The 21,479-nt window shown below is 36.4% G+C and overlaps 1 protein-coding gene across 1 annotated transcript in view; it reads left to right on the top strand.

Moving 5' to 3' along the window:
• NAALADL2 (N-acetylated alpha-linked acidic dipeptidase like 2) overlaps positions 1 to 21,479 on the top strand; it is a 434,283-nt gene that overhangs the window by 340,987 nt on the left and 71,817 nt on the right. Inside the window, exon 11 of the mRNA XM_074912228.1 lies at positions 4,894 to 5,040. Within this exon, the coding sequence (XP_074768329.1) occupies positions 4,894 to 5,040 (147 nt within the window). The remainder of the gene's footprint in view (positions 1 to 4,893; positions 5,041 to 21,479) is intronic.

Below are 21,479 nucleotides of genomic sequence, written 5' to 3'. Positions count from 1 at the left end.
GATATAATTTATAATTATTTTTCTGTACATACTTGAATCATGACAGTTTGATAAGGCTCAGAATTTGGGAAATGTTGTGCATTTAATTTCTATTTAGTTGTTTTTTTGAGGCAAGACTGAAATTTCAGATACCTTCCTTGCCTTTAGTTGATTTGAAAATTTTTTTGAGGTCTAGAGGGGAAAGTGCTGTATTAAATCTCCCTAATAATTTTATAAACAGCTGATTTGCGTTAATAGTTATATGTGATCACTCAGCAAAGACAGAGGGCCAAGCAAGATGTTTATAGCCAAACTAGATAATCAGATGGGAGAAAACAGAGGAGTATGCTTGCCATAGAATTAATACGATTCCTAGAAACTCTGTGATTTTTTTTCAGTAGATTTTGGTAGTGAGGGCAAGCAAACAGCTAATAATTTTTTAAGAGCTGTCAAACCTTCTTGCTCTAATGATTTGTTTATCAGAGTGTAGCAGGTTTTTGTGGATGAGAGACATGAGTGAATCCTTTGCTACACAGATTCTCTGGCCTCTCCTACCTGTTGATGATGATTTAGCATAACACATTTGCAGTAATAAGATGCTAGTCTGTTGCTTTCTGCATTTTTACATGGTCTGCGATTAATTTAATAAATTCTGTAGCTCTTTGTTTAGACAATTTTACTTCTAGATGGTCTTATCATGCTTCAGATTCCTAAAAGTGTTTGCCTTGCACCCGTTCTTAACACAGGTGGCAGTTCAGCTCGAGAAATAGGGATTGATTATTCATGAAGAGTGAGCTGCTTTGCTGTGGTTCGGAAGCTGGGAACACTGACGCATTGTAAGAATAATTGGTCATTCTTTATTTGTCCTGTGCTGAAAACTACTTGGACATTTTAATCCATTTTCAAAAGCTCCTAAGGTTTTAACTTCAGCTGGAGTCACATAAAGGAAGGAAGGTAACCAGAGCTAACTGACAAGTACATGTTTCTAGGTGGTAGGTGAACTGTAGAAATGGCCAATAAATTATTAATTTTGTTAATATAGGCTTTTATTTATACCAGGATGTTAACATGGCAGCAAAAGGCACCTATGAATGCTTAGCTCTAATTAGAGGTAGAATAAGGTCTGCATTGAAGTACCACTTGATTATACTTTAGATGCGTCAAATCTATTTTATAACATTAACACAGATTAAATTTATTTAATGGGCCATATGGTACTCTTCATTTTCTCAGATTTGTAATATAAACCTGTAACGTGATGCTGAAAACCAAAATGAACTCCAGAGAAATGAAATTATTCAATTACAAATAGCATGTGCATCCTTGCACTGACATGAACCACTCCTTGATTACTTTCTAACCACATGGCTTGATTTCCTTCCAGTCTAAAGGGAGGGCTTGATTGACACAGTGGAGACCAGTCTGAGTGAGTGAGTGATCTAAATAGTGCTATTATGTGTGTTTTACTCTAAGACTAACCAGCTGAAGAAATGTAGTTTGCCTGTTCTACATGAGGGAGTTAGTTCTTACAGAGCATTTTGCTGATAATTTATTCTAGATGCATTTTTAAAGATTTTTTTTTTGCCTACATAAAAGCCAACATTTAAAGGATCATTAAGTAGGACCTGACTGCAACTTGTGAAGTAATCCACAGCGATTAAACCTTTTTTCCAAACTCACAAATTGTGTTTTGCATATATGAAAGAAAAGATTCTGTGGATTATCAGAGTCAAAATTAATCAAATTGTTAAGTTATAAAGGTTTTTCTGTAAGTGACACCATTTTAGATTTAAACATGCAAAAATAGCAGATTGGTTGAGGGGTGAGGGGAGGGAAAGCAGAATGCCAAAGTGATAGACAGTTGCTATTACATGATTATTGACGAATTATTCTGCAGTGTAGAACTTTAAAATGCTTTTAAGTCCTGTGTTTCTGAACATTGGCATAGGTGTAATCTTCTCCCCCAACCCTGTCAGTTCTGTGGCCCGCATCCCCTAGTGGTTTTTAATGGGAGTAACCTTCATTTCCTAGCAGCAGTAATCTTTTTCAGTCAGTCTTTCCTCTCTGTTCTGCATTGATGCCTGCTTGGCTTGCAGTAAGTATCAGGCATTCTGCCGCCAAGCTTGGAAGCTGCCCTCCTTGTCATAAATTGCAGTTACAGTTTTGGGAGATGATCTTTTCCTGAAAGAAACTTGAGACAGTGACTGTACATTTTGGTAGGTTTCACGTGATACATAAACAGTATTTCCCATTGATTAACTAAGTGGACTCTGAAGTTAATTTCTGTGTCAGAAACAGTAGTGTCTTCAGTACAGAAAGATCAAGCAAAAATTTAGGGTGGTTCTTCTAGGCAAGGATGATTAGGGAAGGAAATAAAGCAGCAACTACTGTCATAGCCAGTATTGGTGGGTAATAGTCCTATAATGAGGTAGGTATGACTTCAGTTATGTGTCTAGCTGCTGGGTTTAATGCTATAAATGCAGATGATGTTACTTTTACCTGCAAAACTATAATAATAAATACAAGGCTGAGCTGCCTGGACAATGACAAGCAAATCCATATAAATAAAGGAACTGGAACTCCATTTATTCATATAAACAAAAAAGTTTAATCCCATTTGAGATTTGATATACTTATTTCCTACAGATGCTGATCCAGTTAGATACAACTTTCCCCCTTGTCTTGCTTTAAGTGTGTGCGAATGCCTCGCAACATCCCAAATGGCATTGCATCATCCTTCTGCATGTGAAGTCTCTCCTTTTTGCATCTTACTCCAGGAAATTGTTCTTCCATTTCTTACAACTGTAAAACAGGGGTGGAGGAAGAGGCTTGCTTTGCTGATTCCTTCAACTTACTTGCTTTGAGTTGTTACTGTATGTGAAATATGTGGTGTACTGTATGATGGGCTGTTCTTGCATTAACTAAGTTAAAAGCTTCCCTATCAGTTTAACAATTAATTGATGGGAAAGTTTTATTAATTGTAGGACATAGTTATTCTTTATCTTGAAGTCCATCAATTTTGGGAAACATTTCATTTGTTTAATGAATACAAAACACACTACATGAATTTTGCCGTCATTACCACAGACTCGAAGAATGCTGATGTAGAGTCTGTGTAACAATAAGGCTAATTTGAAAGAGAAGAGTATCTTGCACGTAAAGCATTCTCCCATATTAGTGCAGTGTTAAATATTTATTGTTGAACTAGATCAGGGGTTTGTGTGTCATAACAGTGAAAGTCAAACAAAGCAGTTAAACTCTTAAGAGGCTAGCACTATTGAATGGAACATTGCTGTCATAAAAATACAAATCCTATACCATGAAGGATGGTGATGTAAAAACCAAAAGTACCATATCTCATTGTACTCTTAACCAAATCTGTAAACATTTCATATGTACATTTCCATACATAAAAATACTTTGTTGTTACTATAGTGACAAAAAAGGTAACATATTATTTTTGAATTGTTAAAATGGAATGTAGTAAAGTGTTTTCTGAGGGGCAGAATACTGGCTAAAAGTCAGACAGAATAGTATTTACTAGAGGTGCCCTCCACACACTAGAAGTAACTTCTATTTCTATTTTGTAACTCTCAGTCTTTTTGGACAGACTTTGTACAACTGTGAATATATATAAGAATGGTGGGAGCAGAAACATTTAACAAGAAAAAAAGTGATAAACCACCTTTCAAAAATATTTATGAAATGAAAGCTATTTATTGAAAGTATCTTAAAATAGTTTTCTGTGAGAATCTGCAGCTCTTATTTATATTGGGTAATATGCAATTGCATTCTTCACAGCACTGAAGTGAAACTGAAGCAATAATTATGCTAATTTTAAAATGGAAAAAATACCAAGATTTGTCTCTTTCTAACTCTTAAAATATTTTCCTCCTAACCTCGGAACTTTAATATACAGAATCTCATGTATTTTAGTATTAAAGGAGAATTAATCTCACACTGTTCTTGTAGCAAACTAGTAATTTAGTAGGTAGGTCGGAGGAAGTTATGTTACACTATATAAACTGTTAAATAAATTTAAATTATCTCTAGTACTTCAACTTCCTAACATTCTTAAAAATAAATCTAAGGAGCTGATTTGCTATAATAGCTGAAAGCCTTTGTGCCTACTGTTTAATTACCTGATACTAGTGTACCTTAAAGCTACACTAGTATATAGCACCCAGTCTTGATCTTGTTTCCCAGGTTTCATCTTGATATTTATTAGAGTTCTGTTGCTAAGATTTCACCATTAAATACTTATATGAAAGAAATACAAACATGCCACTGATTAAAGTTGTTTTAAGCAATTTACACATGTGTATTTCTGTATCTTTAGCCTTTTCATTTTGTTTTTCTCTTAACCCCTACTCTGTAATAGCAACAAATTCTTCAGACTGCCAGCATTTCATAGACCGTAGGTATCTTGAATACAGTAATCTGATTCAGTTTTTTGCTGTTCGAGAGCATGCTATTAGCTGAATAAAGAATGGATTCCTTAGTAGCCATTAATTAAAGATCTCAGAATGTGCTTCCAAAAGGCACCATCATGACAACTGCTCACCTCCTGCCCAGTATGGGACGTTTCATATGCTACCAAAGGCTTCTTCTCTTGCCCCTCCTACCATTTCAATTAGACATGGCTTTTATTGTCCTTCTAAAGTCTCAGCCATGTTACAGCACGCTCTGCATTCTTTGCTGTGTCCGATCCCAAACACTGCAGTATGTATCAAGAGCGTGAAAGCTTTGTAGACTCACTCACTACTAAGTATGAATCAGATAATACCTGTTTACACCAGTGTAAATTCCAGCCTGTTCTTAAAATGCTTCAACAGAGAATGCTGTGTGAATGAGGTATCGATACAAGAATTGGGTTGCAGATAAGTAAAATTTTGATTTGTGTTTGTTTTTCAGAGCCAGAGCTTCAACTGCGTGGAAGAGACTAGATGTCCGGGATCTAATGTGAGTTCTGTGCAGACACAGGGAGATTCAGATTATTTCATCAACCATCTTGGAGTACCTGCCATGCAGTTTTCTTATGAGGACTTCAAAACATCAGAGGTAGTTATGAATGAAAATGGATAAACTGAAAACAGCAGAAAGATACAATTAGTTTTTCTCAGGTTATATCCTTACATGACAAGTGTGTTGTAGTAGGAAGTTATTTCCTCTAAGTGCATTTTTTTAGATCTTCAGAGGATTGCCACAGACCTTCAAAGTGACTAATTTTATAGGGGTATGGCATTCAAACAAACAGATAGATATTTATAAAAAAATGAAAAGAAAAAAAATGAAGGACATTATGTTAAAAACGTTAATATTGCTGATAGTACTACAGGTTACACATTATCTAACCCAAATTTCAGACTGCTTTCAACATAGTGGAAACGAGTTTTAATGTGTATTTTTTCATGCACAGTAGGATGAGACAGCTTTCAAAATGAATTGTATATCCATTTTCATGCTGTGGGCAAAATATGACTAGTATACATGTTGGTTGTAAAGATCTGTATGCTTGATTGGAGTCTTCAAAACACCGTGTTCTTTTTCAGTCCATCGTCCTCTGCAAGGTAAGTGGAAGGAAGAGGCATGTTACACTATTTGGAGACCAGGCTGGAACTGGATACAGATAAGCTGCCAGGAATGTTTGTCCTTCTTCAGCCTTCACTACTGTCAGTTGTACTTGTGCCTGAACAGCTCAAATTTACCCTCAGCGAGTCAGCTGAGGATCAGGAAGCCTGGCATTAGTTATTTCAAGATACAGTGGTCATGAGAAAAGGTGCATGTTTTCCTGTAAATGTAGCCATGCGTTGACTTCATAGTCCCCTCATTTGTCATCTTGTACTGTGCTTACCTACACGTATGCACATCTTTCCAAGTTCAAGAACAAAGCTGAAGCAGAGTTGAACTGGAATGCTTCCTGGCACTGCTTGCTAATACATTTCTATTTCACAAATGCAAAACAAAGCAGAACTGGGTCAAATATTGGAGCATTGTTGTGTAAATTAAAATATATTAAGTCAAGAATTTAGATAAATAAGAAGACTTCTGTTTCTAAACATCACTGCACCTATTAGTCAAAGTATTCTGTTTCAGATTAAACACAAGGCAGAGGCTATAAGAAAAATGTGAAGTCAGAAGACATATGAGTGCAATGTTTGACAGGCTTGTGGTTCACCGTAAATTTTTGTTGTCACTTAGCAGCTATTCCACATAATATTCATTCCTGATCTGTGCATATTGGGTCTATAGAGCCTGAGAAAGAATCTGCAAACTTCAGTATATCAAAATAAGTATTTCCCAGTTACTTTACAATATGAACAGTGAAGTTTCATTTGGCTATTGACTACTTCAGTCCTACCAAAGTTACTCTTCGTGTTAACTTTGCAGATGTGCTCTTTTGTCTATCAAAATGACTCAGCAATGTAATTAAAATCATAAATTTTTTTTTTCATATTTGCTTAATATATGACACAGCAAATTTTATTCTCCATTGAAAACTCAGCTTTTGTCCTTGCAAAATAATTTCCTAGAAATAAACTTATGGCAAGTGCAATCTGCAGTCTTGAAGTTGATGTACTGTACCTCTCAGACCATAGGAGATCTTGACCCCATGAGATCTATTTCTTGTGAGAGATAAGTTTGCTTAGAAATATGTGTAAACTTCTGTTGGCAAGAGAATGGATTTTTTTTTTCCTAGAAGTGAAGTCACATGGAATGATTAAATTTGGATTCTTTGCTATATTTTTGTTATTTATTGTAGTGATTATTAACAGTCCTTCAAAACATAGGCTCATTGTCTCTCCTATATTTTATCAGACAAGCAATCTCTTTATTGTTTACTGTTTATTTCAGTTGTTTATTGTATTGAACAGAGATAGTACTATTATAAAGCAGACAAGAAAGCATGGGTTTACAGCCATATTAATAAACATTGTAGGAATTTCTGTTGTGCAGGTTAGTGACAGGAAATAATCTATGGAGTTGCAGGGAGGGATTTTTGCTTGTTTGTTTCCAAGCCATTCAGCTTTTTAAACTATGCCTCAGCTTTATCAACTTCATTGCAGAACAAGATTTGGATTTGGGAAAACAGATTTCAGAAATGGGATGTTTTGACGTGCTTTTGTAGACTGTCATTTTACCAGGTTGGTTTCTGCTGTCTCTCTCACTACTGTGACCTACTCAGGAAATTCTCTTCTTCTGGAATATACATTAGTTGTTTATTTTATCCACCTGTCAGACAGCATGCAGTGTCACATAAACCTGATGTTATTCCACACTCAAAACCTCCCTGTTTTAGAGTAAAAAAAGCCCAAGACCTGTGCCTTGTAGTCTGCCTGCAGAGCAACAGTTATAGGTCAGCTTTAGAAATCCATTCCTTACACAGTCAGTGTAATGTCAATCCCCAGAGAGAAGGTTGTAAAAACTTTTCATTGGCAGAAAACTGAGGAGTAAATAAGAGGAAATAAAAGTTGTAAGAGGAAACCCTCAGACCAGAAGAGTAAGTAAAACTGTCTTGCTTGAAATTACCTAATACAGTGAACCACAGCCTCAGGGATGTTAAATCTGCATGGCAAATGCCTGTGGTCAGATCTGTGAGCTAGTAAAGGGCATTCTAAGTATTCAACCACTAGTATAAAAATGCACTAAGTGAAATGCAGCTCATTTATTTACTAGCAGAAAATGCGCAGCGTTTTAGTCTGTAAGTAAGAAGTAAACTTGGAAGAATTTCTCTAGTGGAAAAAAACAGTATCATTAACCCAATTTCCAAGGATTCTCTTGGAGTTGCTGAAGAAAGCCTTCCTGTCCTCCTAACTTCTGCTGCACTGGTTTTACCTCTGTGTGAGGGTCACATTCTGATATGTAATGTATTAGGAGAAAGGTTGATCAGCTTTTCCTAATACTGCAGTTTCTCTTACTTTGAGGAGGAGTCATGCTGTTCAAGTTAATGATTAATTTAAATCCAAGTGACCATGTAGAGCCTCCAGAGAAGTCATCTTGATTTCAGATGTGAGTTTCTCTGCTACTGAAAGCCCATAAGTCTGTTAGTCCTCACCTCAGTGGAGAATAGTATTAGAAACATCCTCACTTAGCTTTACATCAACAAGAAGGAGCAGCATAAAGTAAAAGAGCTCTTTAGATCACAGACTTGTCTTTGTTACTGCCTGTACTAAGAGCTAGATATCAATGAAATTACTTGGTTGTATGATCGTTGGTACCTCAGGAATAACAAATTGGAGCAAGTGGGTAAATTCTGATTTTTTTTGTCATGTGTGGACCATTTCTGTACCCTTGAAAATTATTAGTCGTGTTTGTATGACAGTGTATTTTCAAATCCAAAATGGTATAACAGGTATAATACATAAATATCCTCCATAATGGTAGAAAATGCATGCATGTAGCAGACAAAACTATTCATCATGATTCTGCTTGGTGACTTAGATGAAAGTTCTTCACCTGTGGTGGTTTTTTTTTGTAAACGACATAACTGAAGTTCAGCTCTTGTTTATTTGATTGTAAATTAGGTATATCTCTGAAAACACTGGATATGGTGGTGTGTGATCTGAAGAGCATGTATTCGGTGTCTACTTGAATTCATCATTGTTCTTGGATATACATTGATTGTGTGCCTGTGTAATAGAAAATACTGCTTTATCAATTAATAGCTTACCTCATTTCTCTTCCCCCACATGTCTTTTTTTTATCCTGCTTTGTGGCTTTTTGGCATCTTTTTTAATTTACACATTAATGGAAATTCTAATATTAAATGGTTTATTTCAGTTGTGTGATTGATAACTGTGTTCTTCCATATGAAGTAACATTCATTGCAGACTCAACTCTGCTCTTGTGGAAGACCTCTACAAAATACAAAGTATTAAGAATTATTGAAACTTACCCATTACAGAAATAAAAGGGTCACTGTTCAAATCTGTAGCTGTATTAACAGAAAGTGGTTTTAGTCACAGTGAACGCTTACTTGTTAACTAATGAGAAATTTCCTATAACTGGAGACATGAATGGAAAAGATACATGAATCAGAGTACTCAGAGTTATCCTGTTTAACACAATCTGAGAAGTTGTTTTATGAAGATAGAATTATTTGTTTCAGAAAGTTGATCCAATTGATGTGGTTTTCAGGCAGTGGGTGGAAAGCCTGCATGGAGCCAGAGAACTTGTTGCTCAGATTCCTAGGTTCATTTCTTTATAATCAAAGTAATTTGAAACTAAAATATTTCAAAATTTTGTTTGACACATGTTCTAGCTGACCATGCAGAGGTGTTTCAGTCATTAAATATGCTGACTTCCCACAATTCTTAGTCAATTGAATTTGTGAGTGTTTAATACTTCTGAAACTTGATTGAAAATTAATTCATGTTCAGAGAACCAAAACAAAATCACTTTTTACTTACTAAAAAAAGCCACCTTGATTTCTCTGTTGCTGTAGAACAGGGTTTAACTGGTACAATGAGGCATATTTAATCCAAAGCACCTTTCATAATCAAAGTGATGTTTCTGAGAAACAGTTTGTGATTCTGGTCAAACCACTGCATTTGAAAAGTTTAGATTCTTTTTCCAGTTTAGCTTTTTCCTTCCTTCCTATTTTCTTCACACATTTGTATAATGGAACAGTGCTACCTCTTGATGAAAGGCCTGAGGCATAGACATGAGAAGGGTTCTAGAAGAGCAGGGTATTCAAGTGGTAATTATTTTATTAAAATGTGTGCAAGTTTCAACTTCTGGTACAGTTTTGTAATTTTATCTATGAACTTTTCAAAAAGTTCTTTGGAATATAATATCACAGTGAGCTAATACTGGAGTTGCAGCTTTATTCAGCAGTATAGATTACAAGGCAGAGTAAAATAAGTCTCTAGGGGATCTGAAGGTTTTTTTGCCCCATTACTTTTTAGCTGCAATAGAAGCATCACCTGTTATGGAAAAGATGTAATTTAAAATGTAAGCTGTTTACACAGCTGTTGGTTATAGAGATAGTGATTTCAGGCGTTATATACTGAGAAGGACTAAATGTGCTTGGATATATTTTGAGAAGGGCTGCTTCTGCGTGATTATGGTGCCGGTTGTTTATGGTTGGTGTACTCAAATAGAGGCATTATTTGTGGAGGAGGACAGGCAGATTCCACAGGATCACTGAAACTCTGAGGAAAGATTAAGGGCTGTTCGCTAATCCTGCTTCTTTAGTGGCCCCATCTAACATGGAAAGGAAAAGACATTCTTCTATGCCAAGAATATGTCTTTCAGCACTTGAGGTATATGGAGAGAGGATACGAGTCTTCCATAGTGTTGTAACTGCTGAGTTTCAAAGAACTTTCTGCTGATTTACTTAAAACAGATTGATGTTAATTTTATGTCTTAAAATGTATTACATGTATGTCTTAAAATACAGCTTTTGCAGTAGGGTGTCAAGTGTGTCTCCAGCCTTCTCCAGAAAGTTGCTTGCATTTATTACATAAAAATACAACACCTGGACCAACAGCGTGGTCTGAAAAATTTTTTGTTTCCTGTCTCTAGACATAGTTTTACCTGTCAGAGAGACTCAGAACTTCAGAAGTTTATCCATACCTCCTCTTCTAACCTTCTTCTGTTTCTGTTACTCCCCTCCCTATTTCTTTAAGCTTTGCCTCCTTTTTCTTTTTATATGAGCATCATCCAGTATCGTTTTCCCTCTGCTTGGTGGAGCATCTTAAAAATGTAATTTGTTCTGCTGATTTTAATCTGATGGCCACAGTTGCCTTTTTTCCTTCATGAAAAGGGACAGAGGAAAGTAGTGTTTGAAAGATCTCTATTTGGAAGTGTAGTAGTGGGCTGCTTCACTGAAGAGAAAAGAACCAACCCCGGAGTTGCAAGTTAATTAATTTTGATTATGTCTCTCTTAGCACAGTTTATGGCATAGTTGCTGAAGTACTAGAAGATAACTAAATCACAGAGACTAAGAAAAATAGCTTTGCTGTGGATGCCTAATGTTTGGGTACAAGAGAAAATAAAATCTGGATTTGCCATGGCTTCGGTTAGAGATTTGATTGTTTCTTCAGCATTGTAAATCAAACAACATTAAACTGTTCCGCATTTTGAAGCCGTTCCGATCACTTGCAAGCTTAAGCTGGTACGGGAGTATTCTGAGATTTTTTCAAGATGGAAATAGACTGTTACTATCCATTTCCATGTCACTGCAGTTGACAGTTTCATGAGGAAGCCAATTTTTACAATTACAGCTAGATGATTTCCTATGTTATCTGCATATTATTCCTCATTCTCGATTCATCATATTACATGATGATTCCTATCTGATAACAGTCTTAAATCCCTTCTGTGATAATATGGTAGGTTACGTCAATGTTAGCATTAGCATTTTGTTCTGAGAAAAAACAAGTTTCTGCACATTATTTAAAAAAAAAATACCCTCTTTTTTGTTATTTATTGATGGACACACATTTAGCGTGAAATATTTTATGGAAGCTGTCCAAGTTTGGGTATGCAGGGCTTACAGAACATTTACTTTTACACCTAGACTATAAAAGTTGTTTTCCGTATCTTCACTCAAACTTAAGTACAGGGAAGAAGTATAAAAATTACCTGTCACATTATTCACAGGCTAGACCAAGATAGTGTAATACCATGGACCACTAAGCTAATTTAGAAGAAAAATGAAAAGAGGTTTCTTTATAGAAGGCATTTGTATGTAATATATGTAGAAGGGTTTAGAATTTTGACAGTTTGAGATTGTATCCTCTTTAGAGAGAATGCATAATGATTTTTATTTCTGTTGAAATATGCATAACTTTTTGAAGGTAACTTTCAACTTTCATTAGAGCCCTTAAAAGTGATTTTCGCCCACACTGGTGTAAAAGAGAGGCCACTAAATCTTAACTCTTCAATGAATGTGGCTTCTCAGTTGTTTTTACTGTCTGCCTCTGCTTCCTCCGATCTCCCCCGTCCTGCCCGCTTTTCTTCCTTTTTTATCACTCTTTGGGGAAACTTACTGAGATTTCAATATTTACATGCTTAGACTGACCCATCATGCACATCTTTCAAAAGAAATTAAAAGCTCTCCAAGTTTTCTTTGTTATGAGAAAAGAAGCAGGAGCTGTCCTTGATGGAGAGAACTTAGGGTCTAGTTTACAAAAAAGTAACTCCTGTGTTGCATGCTGCTTTTATCTCTTTTCTATGCTTGTGTTAGTGTAGACAGAGGGCTTAGGCAGTATGAAGTGCTCTTCAGTGCATCTAGCTTGTGTCTTTATAAAGTGAATGGGAAACTGATTTATACCAGTCTTTGTCTTGTGTGGGAACAGTACTGGATGTAAATTGTGGGGTTCTGGTGTCAGTCATTAGGAGCACCATTTTAATCCTGTTATGGGGACCTTCAGCTGCTGTTTCCTTTCTTGGAATTTTTTGTGTCAAGGTAAAGTTTTGAACTGAACGTACAAATTCACAGAAATCAGGGTGGCATGGGGAAGCTCTGAGTGCTGGCTGTGTGTGAAGGGTAAGGACTGTATCCACTCATCTGGACTGGCCACATTGGGACCTTACCATCAAGGTCTTTGTCCACTGATGGCTGGGAGAGTCTGTTTCCTATCATTATTGATCCACTGATGTACTGAGTTAGTTCCAGTTATGACCTTGACGTGATGTTTATATTAATTTTAGCTCAGTGAAAGTTTCTGCATAGTTAGCCTCTATCGGAAGTTTAATTTCGTAAGTAGAACTTGCAGGAAGCATTTGGAGGGTTTTTTTAATTTTCAGATTTGCAACTGCCTTATCAATAGGTAATTTGATACTGTAGTTGATGGCTACTGGCTTTATTACCACATGAATAACTACATCCATTACCATTATAACCTCCAGCACACTGTTTCTTAGATTTCACAAAACAAGCACAGAAAATAAAGTTAATTTCTGACTACAAGTGAGCTATTGCCATTTCTCTGGCTGCCAGAATTTATTAAAAGCTACTGTTTCTTTGAAAGAACACTTCTCTGTATCTCTGATACAGAATAGACTGTATATGTCAACAGAGCTGAAAACAAGTAAATAATTTGCAGACTCAAGGGATAAATAATCCTCAGTGACGGACACAACCTCTGATTCTAGCTACAATGTCTGAGCTGCAACTTAACTAGAATGTAACATGTTATTGTAATGTGAAGCAGCTGGATGTATTGTGAACAAACTCTTGATAACTGTCACTGTAAATTCCTAACCAATGTTCTCTTACATTCTCTCTCAGCAAAGCTCTTGTCAAGGATTGTTTATATAGATAATATACATATAAACACACTTTAGTTTTATATGCATATGTTTATATATATATAATCAAGGTGCCATTATGGAAGGCAGCAAAGTCTGCAGGGTAGTTTTGTCAGCAAATTCAGGGTAAAGAAAGAAATGTAACTCCACAAACACAACCTTGTACCTGTGTGTGTATATCTAAAGCAAATATGAGCGCTCTGACCTATGATATCCTCTACTGAGAGCCATTGATGTATCACTAATTTAGTTCACTGGTCAGAGAGTTACAGTGCTTAAAGTCAATCAGTTTGTCTGTTCTCAAGTTTCAGATCTCTATATTCCTAATTCAGTTATCTCAGTATTTTGCATGACATCATTAATCTCACTGTTATTCCATATCCAGATCATTTTCTCCTTTACTTACGATATGTCCTTCAGTCACTTTCCATTCAGGGAAGAGTTAGCTACTGTCTTGAGATTTCTGACTGACTACTTGGATGGTCCGTGACTGACCAGGCTCTTCTGGTAAATTTTATATTGTTTTTCTTCGGTTATTATTTACGTCCTCCTGGATTAAATGTCACCCAGTACCAATTAATTTATCAAATCCATGTATATTTATCAAGGACTTCAACTAGAAACATCATGGCATCATTTTCTCTGAAGGATCAGGGTAGACCATATACAAAGACATGGTGTACTTACTTCAGCCTTAGCTGCTCAAAAAAGAACATCCAGGCCTGTGGCATATGTGTGAATGATCTTAGAAGAGAATTAGCGCCAGTTGTTTGACCCTGATATTTCAGGGAGATTCCTGCCCTCAAGAGAAGCTGCATTTCTGTATCTAGACTAGTAGGGAGTTTGCATAGCAGCAGCATGTTACTGTGATGATCTGCAATTTGGTAACTTTTCCATCTAAAAATACAGATCTGTATGGCTCCCCTCCTTCCCTGTTTTAGTCCTCATTTCTCCCTGGTATATATCACCTTTTTTAAGGAAATACACAGCTGGTAGCTGCCCATGGGGAGTTATGGACATGTTTCATGCATGTATGAAAGAAACAAAGTACTAGTGTGCTTTAGAATACCAGAGAATACCAGAAATCCTTTGTGAAGGGGTAAATGTGTATCAGCCTCAGAATGGCAGATTGTTGGGAATCCAGGATTCAATTTTTCTAAACTGTCTCTGGAGAGTTTGGTGCTGTTGCATTTGCTGCTGGGAGATTCTATGAACTTTGTAGTAGAACTTTATGGTCAACAAGGTGTAGCAATGGGAGTCAGATGAGTCAAGGTGAAGAGAGAGGTTTCATTTTGTTCCTAGACAAGTGATGAACTGCCAGTGCATAACAAAATGTAGTTTGAACAGTCCCCAGTAGATTGTCTTGAGGCTACTTGTGAAGGTAGGTCCAAACCACGGCTGCTTGTGTGTCTCACCTTCCTCACTCATGGGCTATACTGTCTTTATAATAGCTATGCTTTTGTTTATTCATACTATATTTCTTCTGACCAACATGTTTTCTCTTTTCTGTCCGTCTTTAGCATAAATTAGTGCTTTTTAATTTCTCAGTACATTCAGGGGTTATGTAGTGTAGTACTCACCAGTAATACATTAATACATTAGTCCATCTGTTTGCTTGGACGCTAATTTAGTTGAATTTGGTAGTGGGAGCATGCTGAAATTGTTAAGGTTAATGATTCGGTGTTTTACAAGACAAAATACATTTGACGTTCAATTAAATGATGTTTTATTGAATAATATGAATATTTAGCTAGTTAATTTAATGGAAGAACATCTTTGTTATTCCAGTACTGTTAGTGAAACTGATGATGTCCTCATCAGTTGGATACATTACTTTGCTCTGAAATAATCTGTTTAGTCTCACGAATCTCAGTGCTTTGATGTCCCAAACATTCCACGGTGCATTCAAAAGAGGAAAATTCTTTACATAAACCTGCTGTGAAGTAACAAAAACGTACATCATCTTTAGTATATACACTGCATGAGTACATGTCGTTGCTGCAAATTCTGTCCTTGCAGAATTTCTCATAGGCTCTTCATTTTCTTGGAACTGACTGAGGGCTGTTGAAAGTCAATGGAAGAAAGACAGCCTGGAGGTTAAGAGGGTCAGTGGGATATGGAAAAACATGCAACACATTTGCTTAGACACCAATTATTGCTTCTGTTTGATAGCCTGCTGAAAACATGTATTATCTAAGGATAGAAGACACTGAATTATCTGTCCTCCCTGGAGAAATAAATGGCATATTGCGTTCAAGATAGCATTTTACCATTGTTGTTCTGAGTGGCTAAATTCAACAGACCGAGTAAAATTCTTCTGGCAGAGTATCTGGAGTAAGTATCAGAACTTGTTTTGTGTCGACAGATTAGTAGTGTGTCACTCAGGTTTATCTTTTCATAATTTGGGAGAAAAAAAAAATCAAGATCACTGGACTATCAAACAGCTGTGATCTGAGTCAATGATACATTCTCTCAAAATTTTCAATGTTTAATGTATCTTATGGCTATTAAAGAACTGTTTAATAAGGCTTCCAATAAATAAATATTGTCTTTGAAGACATTATTGTTGTTCTTAGCAAAAGCCAATACTGATTCTTAGTAAAAATGGTGAGCCTCTCGCCTACACAATGTCTGTCCAGTGGGTAAAATCAGATTTCTTCATTCAGCTTAATAACTTTAGTAGTTTTTGTAAAGCACTAAAAATAAAAACTGCAAATAGGAAGCATCAAATCGGGAAATAAAAGCATTGTGGCTTTATAATTTTTGTGATCATGAAAGACTTTGTCACTGGGACTCATGGCTTATAGCAGGACATTGTTAGGATGATCTTACTGGCACTGCATGTTTTCCACATAATTTTAATGCTCAGAGTTGATCATAACGTGTTACAAAATGTTCTTTTTCACATGATACATCCAAGAAAAGGTGTTCTCTCTTACATGTAGTGAATCTGAACTGAGCTTCCTATTTCCAACCTTCTGAAACTTTGGGAAGATCTCTGTGAGGTTCCAGATTTCTGGCTTTGGCTGTTTCCTCCTATTTATACTGCTGATTCTGCTTTCAGTTTAAAAAGTGTCAACGGAAAACTAGAGAGGAATAAAGCTATGCAAGCACCCTGATATTTTAAAAGTTGCTTTCTTTGTGCTGCGGTCTGTGAATTTATAGCTTTACAGTGATTATTTCAATTCAGTTACTAATGCAAGGAAGAAAACATTAAATTAGATGAGGGAATAGTGCTTATATTCTTTTCCTGTCTGATGACTGTTGGCTTGAGTTTTTTCTGGCTACAACTGAGTTGAATAATAAAATAAATTGTGCAGCAGTGATTCCAATTCTGCCTCTTCTGTTTTCTGTGTAGTCTGATTTGGCAGGCCTTGCTTATTTGGTCAAGCATCTAGTGACATCACAAGGTCAGTGTGCATCCTTACCAGAAGATTAAAACAGAAAGTAGTTTTGGTTTTGTTTCTTTTCTAAAAGTTCTTCAGTAAGCTGAAATGGCAAAAATAGCAAAGAAAAGCCTCTTATCAGAAACTCCTTCTGACATGCCAATTTTCACAAAGTTAGGGTCATTCTCACTTTGAATGAGATTTTTGACACGTTAGTCTGTGGCAGCTGCAAAGCTTTGCTTTCTAAAAATAATTTAAAAGCCTAAACATTTTATGTCTTTAATTTTATTTAAGTAATAACCACTTAAACCCAATTTTTATATCACTTTATGATCCTTTGTGGATTTGGGGTGGGGAAATATTTAAGTAGATGTCAAGAGCATTTGCTAGAAAGGGAAAAGTCAGCCTACTAGTGAGAGGGAGAGGCACACACTCTTCTGTGATATGTTTGCAGCTTTAAGGGCCTTTATTAGTGAGAAATGCTATGTGCTATACATTAATGCCTGGTGTTATTACATTAACGCAGTTTAAACCACACATTAGAGAACCATACTTTGCCTTCGGTATGTTCTATGTTAGATAATCCACTTTTTCAATAAATCGTTTTTTTCTAAATCTGCTTTAGTCTGCAGCACCCTCCCAAACTAAAAGCATTCCAGATGTTAGTCTATGAGATACCCTCTTCCATGAAACTTTTTTTTGATCCTTCTTCCAGCCAAACCTTTGGTTCAATCTCTTACACTCGTCCAGGGAAAAAAAAAAAAAAATGGAGAAGAGATGGTCTTTTAGCCTAGCTGAGGTGAAATACCTGTTTCCCAAAGAAATACAATTGTATATTTGCTGCCAAGACACTGCCAATTGCTTGACTTAGGGTAAAATGGAAGAAGGAATTAGTGAAAGCCTGCAGTACAGATTTCAGAGGTATTTTTGTTCTGCTCACTGCTCTCTCTTTATCTTTTCTTCTGACAGGGCTTTCTCCTTCATGCTATGACAAATTTTTGGCAATGGTTTTGAATACAGATGCAGACAAGTCCTCTTGCAGTTGTAAGCCTCTGGATTTGTGGGTAATAGTTTTGGGCACTAGCATAACTTTATAGTGTGTGCTCTGCAGGTGAATTCAACCTCCCAACTAAACTTGTTTCCCAGGTTGATCCTGAAGGTAAGCACTGACTACTTGCTTTGTGTTTTACTGACCAGACACTGCATGTTTGTGTGTGTCCTTCAGGTTGCTGCAATTCTACTCCTCCTGCTCTTGTATTGCAAAAAGGCAGAACAGAGTGAAACAGGTTAATAGCTTATAGAACAGACATGGCATATATATATATATATATGTGTGTGTGTGTGTGTATATGTGGACAGGCAACAGATTATATTCGCAATCCTGATGCAGCAGAAGCTTTATATCCCTAAATTCTCCTCTGCTAGAAATTATTCTCTGGTCTGTGTGAAGAAAATAAGCAGCTTTCTCTTGGCTTTCATCCTTCTCTTTGTGTATTTGCTTTGCAGACTTTAGCAGTGATAGATTAGCATGTTTATACTGTTCGGCCTACCTGTACAAATTTCAGAAGGATTTTTGTTCTCGCTGCTTGCTCTCTGTTGTACCTTCCTATGAGTCTTTTACTTTTGTGCAATACAAAATTGGTGGCCCAAATATTGTGAGGATGCTGAAGGGCAAAGCTGGCACAAATATGGACAATACAGACAAATATTAACAAGGGTAAAGTCAGACTGATTAAAGAACTTCAGTCTGAAGACTGTTTTTCCAGTTTGAGTGTTATTTCTGAGTGGAGAAACCTCAATTGCACGGTACTATAAAAACAAAACAAAACAACCAACATTCTAGAGGTATTTGTGTAGTATTCGCCAGGTTAGGGACAGAGGGCTATTTTCTTATAAATGCTGGGGAATATTCAGCAGGCAAGAAAAAACTATTCATGTATGGAATGTGAGCATGTTAAGCAATTACTAGTTACATAATTTGAGTTTTCTAACTAGTAATTTAACTGTGTCTAAAGTACTAGTCAAGAAAACAAGACTCTCTGTGGATGGAGCATTGTCCTGGCCTAGTAAAGAAAATTGTTTGTTGTATTTCCAGTTCTAAAACAGTGTGTGGTAAAATTTGGGGTTTTTTTAAATGACAGAAAAATAGATCTCTAAAGTATGTCTTGGTATTTACTCTGTTTTACGTTAAATCACCAGAAGTGTTGTGGGATTTCTTCATGATTTAAAATGCATTGGTTGAAAGTTGGCGTATAAATTGAAGGTATGCTATAAGACAGTACACAAGGGATGGCAAATTTAGTACCTTTGGAAGGTGAAGCATTCTGTTCCCTTAATTAGTTGAGGAAGGTTAAGTTAGAAAAATGAGTCTAGTAAATCAGAAGTGAATTTTAGTGCAAGTGTCCATCATAAATAAGCAAGACTAAGCCAAGTTTGGGGTTTTAAGGTGTTTTTTTTTTCCCTCCATGTTCGATCCCCATTTAATCGATTCATAAATCAATTAATTACTGTCACAAGACTCAAGGGCAGCAAGAAATTGGGTTCAAATTAAAGAGAAAAGGAGGCAATTTGTTTTAAGATTGAAAGTTGAATGTTCAATCGAAGTTTAATCAGAAGTGACCCATTATTTGAAAAGTGGAACATCAATGTCTTTCTAATTTCACAGAATGCTTCATTAAATAGGTATTGAAATGATCAGGTTAACTGATCATTCCAAAAGCAAGGTGAGACAAAGGGGGGTTTTGGAAGCCCACTTCCAAATACATGTTATGCTTGTTCTTTTCTTGTCTGAAGAGCTCGTAAGAGAAGGAAGATCATTACACTGGGAATTCAAGGATTGTTGGTGTGGTCCGTCCTAGATTGTGCAGATCGTATGATAAAAATACAACTTCATATCAGAAGAGCAAATGTTCATAATCCATTTGGATAGCTGTGTACCTAAAGAACAAAAGGCAATAAACAGCAAGGAGAAAATTTTCACAGGCATGACTGAAAGTTGAGTCTTCTAAATTTTAGTGTGTCTCACAGTGGTCTGACCTTGAAAAAGTTTTTCCATAAATTGATATCATCTTGAGAGCATTCAGCTGCACAACACGTAGAACACTCTGCACTTTGTACAAAGTGGGGGTGATACTAGTGCCTGACTAGAAGTGAAGGCAGATGAATTTCATTTAGGGATGTGAATGTAGGAGAGTACAAGGACAGCAACTGTAGCTGTGACTCCTACTGTGGGTGAAAAACATAAAGGAAAAGGTTTTAGTGCTCTTTGGATTTGCATGTTTTAGTGTGTATTTACTAGAAATGTGCTTAGCAAATTGCTGTTAAAAAAACCCAACACTCACTTATTATTGTAAGCTTGCTGAAAAAATTGAGGAGTCTGGTTCAGTTTCTCAATGTTGGAAAGCGTTGCTCTTGCTGTTAAATGCTGAGAGACGCTCTTGAAACATCTAGACTCCTCTCTCTGCCATGTGCTCCCGGGGATAAAGAGTGGGCTTCTGTTACTTGGGAAGTTCATGCAGCATTCTCGGATAAGCAGAGCGCTTGAAAGACAATAAAAGGCAGGAGTAACAGAATATGTTTGCCCTCTAGTAGTTTTTTATGGAGGTGTCTCTTATTTAAAAAAAACAACAACAAAAAAAACAACACCTGTTTTAAACATTTCCCCTTATAAGTACCGAGCAAGATATTTTAGATGTCAGCAGGTTATTTTGGATAGTAATTGGATTAACTATTTGTAAGTGTTATCTGTCTGTACACATAAAAAATAAATATTATCTATAAATATGTACAAATATATAAAATTGTAGTAATTTGTTTCATGTGTACTGCATGGGAAAGCTTTGTTTGCTGGGCAGAAAGCTTAATCATGAAAAAGTACTCAAGCCTGCTTAAAGCAGTGTTTCTGTATGACTCCTTTTCAAGATCTTAGCCAGCAGAGTCTCGATTCCATCATGAGCAAAATGGCTTGTGACTTGTGGTGACAAAACGGGGTTTGATTTGCTGATCGTTGATTACTTGTGTGATGTTCATTCAAAAGGCAGCAGCTGAGGCAGGAGGGAAGGCTGCCCAGCTGCCGCGGGCTCCACTAGCTTGGAAGGAGGGTTGATTGCTCAGTGGCTTTCAGAGAAGGAAACATGTGGTTTTTATTTCGTTGTACCTTTACTTTTTAATAAAGGTTGTTCTGCATTCAGTTATCATAAAACCATGTTTTAAAGAAAAATAAAGTTTGTCTTTTCAGGTGTTTACTCCAGGAAGATACCAGGACTGATCCACATCAGGGCTCTAGCTGATTTGGGGTTCAGTCACACCATTCACTTGTGTAATTTAAACACAACCTAGTATTTCTTTCCATTTAAGTTGTGTAAGAGAAGCAAAGAACTTCTACTCCATGAAGGCACTTAAATTAAGAGAATGGGTGTGAATGCGTACTGTCATTGCTTGGAATATCTCTCACCACTGAATGTGAGATGAGTGTAGGACTAGACCTGCTCCACAGGCGTGTGTCTAGAGTAGGGTGGGATAAAAGCCAGTTAAGTGGTGTTTCCCTGTTTTACAGGCATCTGATCCATCAAGTTTTAGATTCCAGAGAAAGAATATTTGTCTAGATGGAGCGATAATCTGATCTTGTGTAGCAAATCTAATTCAGTAATCATTCCCTTCACTGACTCCCAGTAAGGTACTCAAGAATGAATATAAATAATGTAATTCTTTTAAGTTATTGATTACAATTATGTGAATGATGATGAACAGCTAGCACCACTGTAGCAGAATGACAGCGTTCCTCAACCTTCCCCAAGTCAAATGACATGGCTCTGTAAATTAGTGCACAAACTTAAAACAAGGATGAATATGTGT

Source organism: Athene noctua, chromosome 8 (genome assembly GCF_965140245.1).
Source record: "Athene noctua chromosome 8, bAthNoc1.hap1.1, whole genome shotgun sequence".
NCBI classification, from domain to species: Eukaryota; Metazoa; Chordata; class Aves; order Strigiformes; family Strigidae; genus Athene; species Athene noctua.
Note: the sequence above shows the minus strand (reverse complement) of the source record. Positions and strands in the feature narration are given on the sequence as shown.